The sequence below is a fragment of the Austrofundulus limnaeus genome, unplaced genomic scaffold (genome assembly GCF_001266775.1).
Source record: "Austrofundulus limnaeus strain Quisiro unplaced genomic scaffold, Austrofundulus_limnaeus-1.0 Scaffold4397, whole genome shotgun sequence".
In the NCBI taxonomy this organism is placed as follows: domain Eukaryota; kingdom Metazoa; phylum Chordata; class Actinopteri; order Cyprinodontiformes; family Rivulidae; genus Austrofundulus; species Austrofundulus limnaeus.
The window spans coordinates 1-875 of NW_013956799.1; the positions used below are offsets into that span (position 1 = coordinate 1).

General features: G+C 41.8%; 1 protein-coding gene across 1 annotated transcript; it reads left to right on the forward strand.

The window, feature by feature from the left end:
* Window positions 1-329: 329 nt before the first annotated feature.
* Window positions 330-875, forward strand: nxt2 (nuclear transport factor 2-like export factor 2; the record flags this gene model as incomplete). The annotated part of the gene is given in 2 exon segments (XM_014000810.1): window positions 330-474; window positions 645-875. Coding segments are annotated over 2 exon segments (330 nt in total), but the record flags the coding sequence as incomplete, so codon positions are not given.

The window sequence follows — 875 nt, forward strand, 5'->3', positions numbered from 1 at the left end:
AGGATAAAGTATGCAGGAGGAGAAGCATGGCAAAGTTGAGATGACTTGGATGGGAAACGAATCACAAGCACACTGAAAAAAAACAAAATTATGTTTAGAAATTAATAGATGGAAATTTTATTAAAATATTTTGTAAATGAGAAGAAAGCAAACAAAGTAAGACACAAAGAGGATGCTACTTTCTTGACACTACTAAATGACTTTAAAAAGGGGGCTTTACAACTTGTAGCTATTAGGTTTCTTGTTTGTTTTTGTAGTTTTGAAGGTATTTTCGAGCATGTTTTTTTTAGCGTCAGGTTTATTTTTTCCGCTCTTCGTCTGTGTTTCAGAACTTGACCCGGCTCTACCTGGACAAGGCCACCTTGGTGTGGAACGGCACTGCAGTGTCGGGGCAGGACGCTCTGAGCGAGTTCTTTGAGTCTCTGCCATCGAGCGAGTTTCAGGTTCAAACGCTGGACTGTCAGCCGGTTCACGGTCAGTGAGGCAATAGTAAACATTTCACATCCTTTGCTTATTTGAGCGTTAAAATGTGAAACACATCAGGAGGAAAAATCAAGTTTTGAATTATTTATGCAACCTTTGAAATGAAATCTTTAATAAAACTGAGCTTCCTCTGCATCGTTTTGAACATCTTTCATACCCAGAACATGCAACCCAGGGCCAGACTGCGTTGCTGGTGGTGACTGGTGGGGTGGTCAAGTTTGAAGGCAACAAACAGCGTTTCTTCAACCAGAACTTTCTTCTCACGGCTCAGGCTTCACCCAACAACGACCAGCCTGTGTGGAAGATCGCAAGTGACTGTTTCCGATTTCAGGACTGGAACAGCTGAGGCTCCCCTCGCCTTTTCTTTGTTTGACTGCTTAACAGTATTTTTT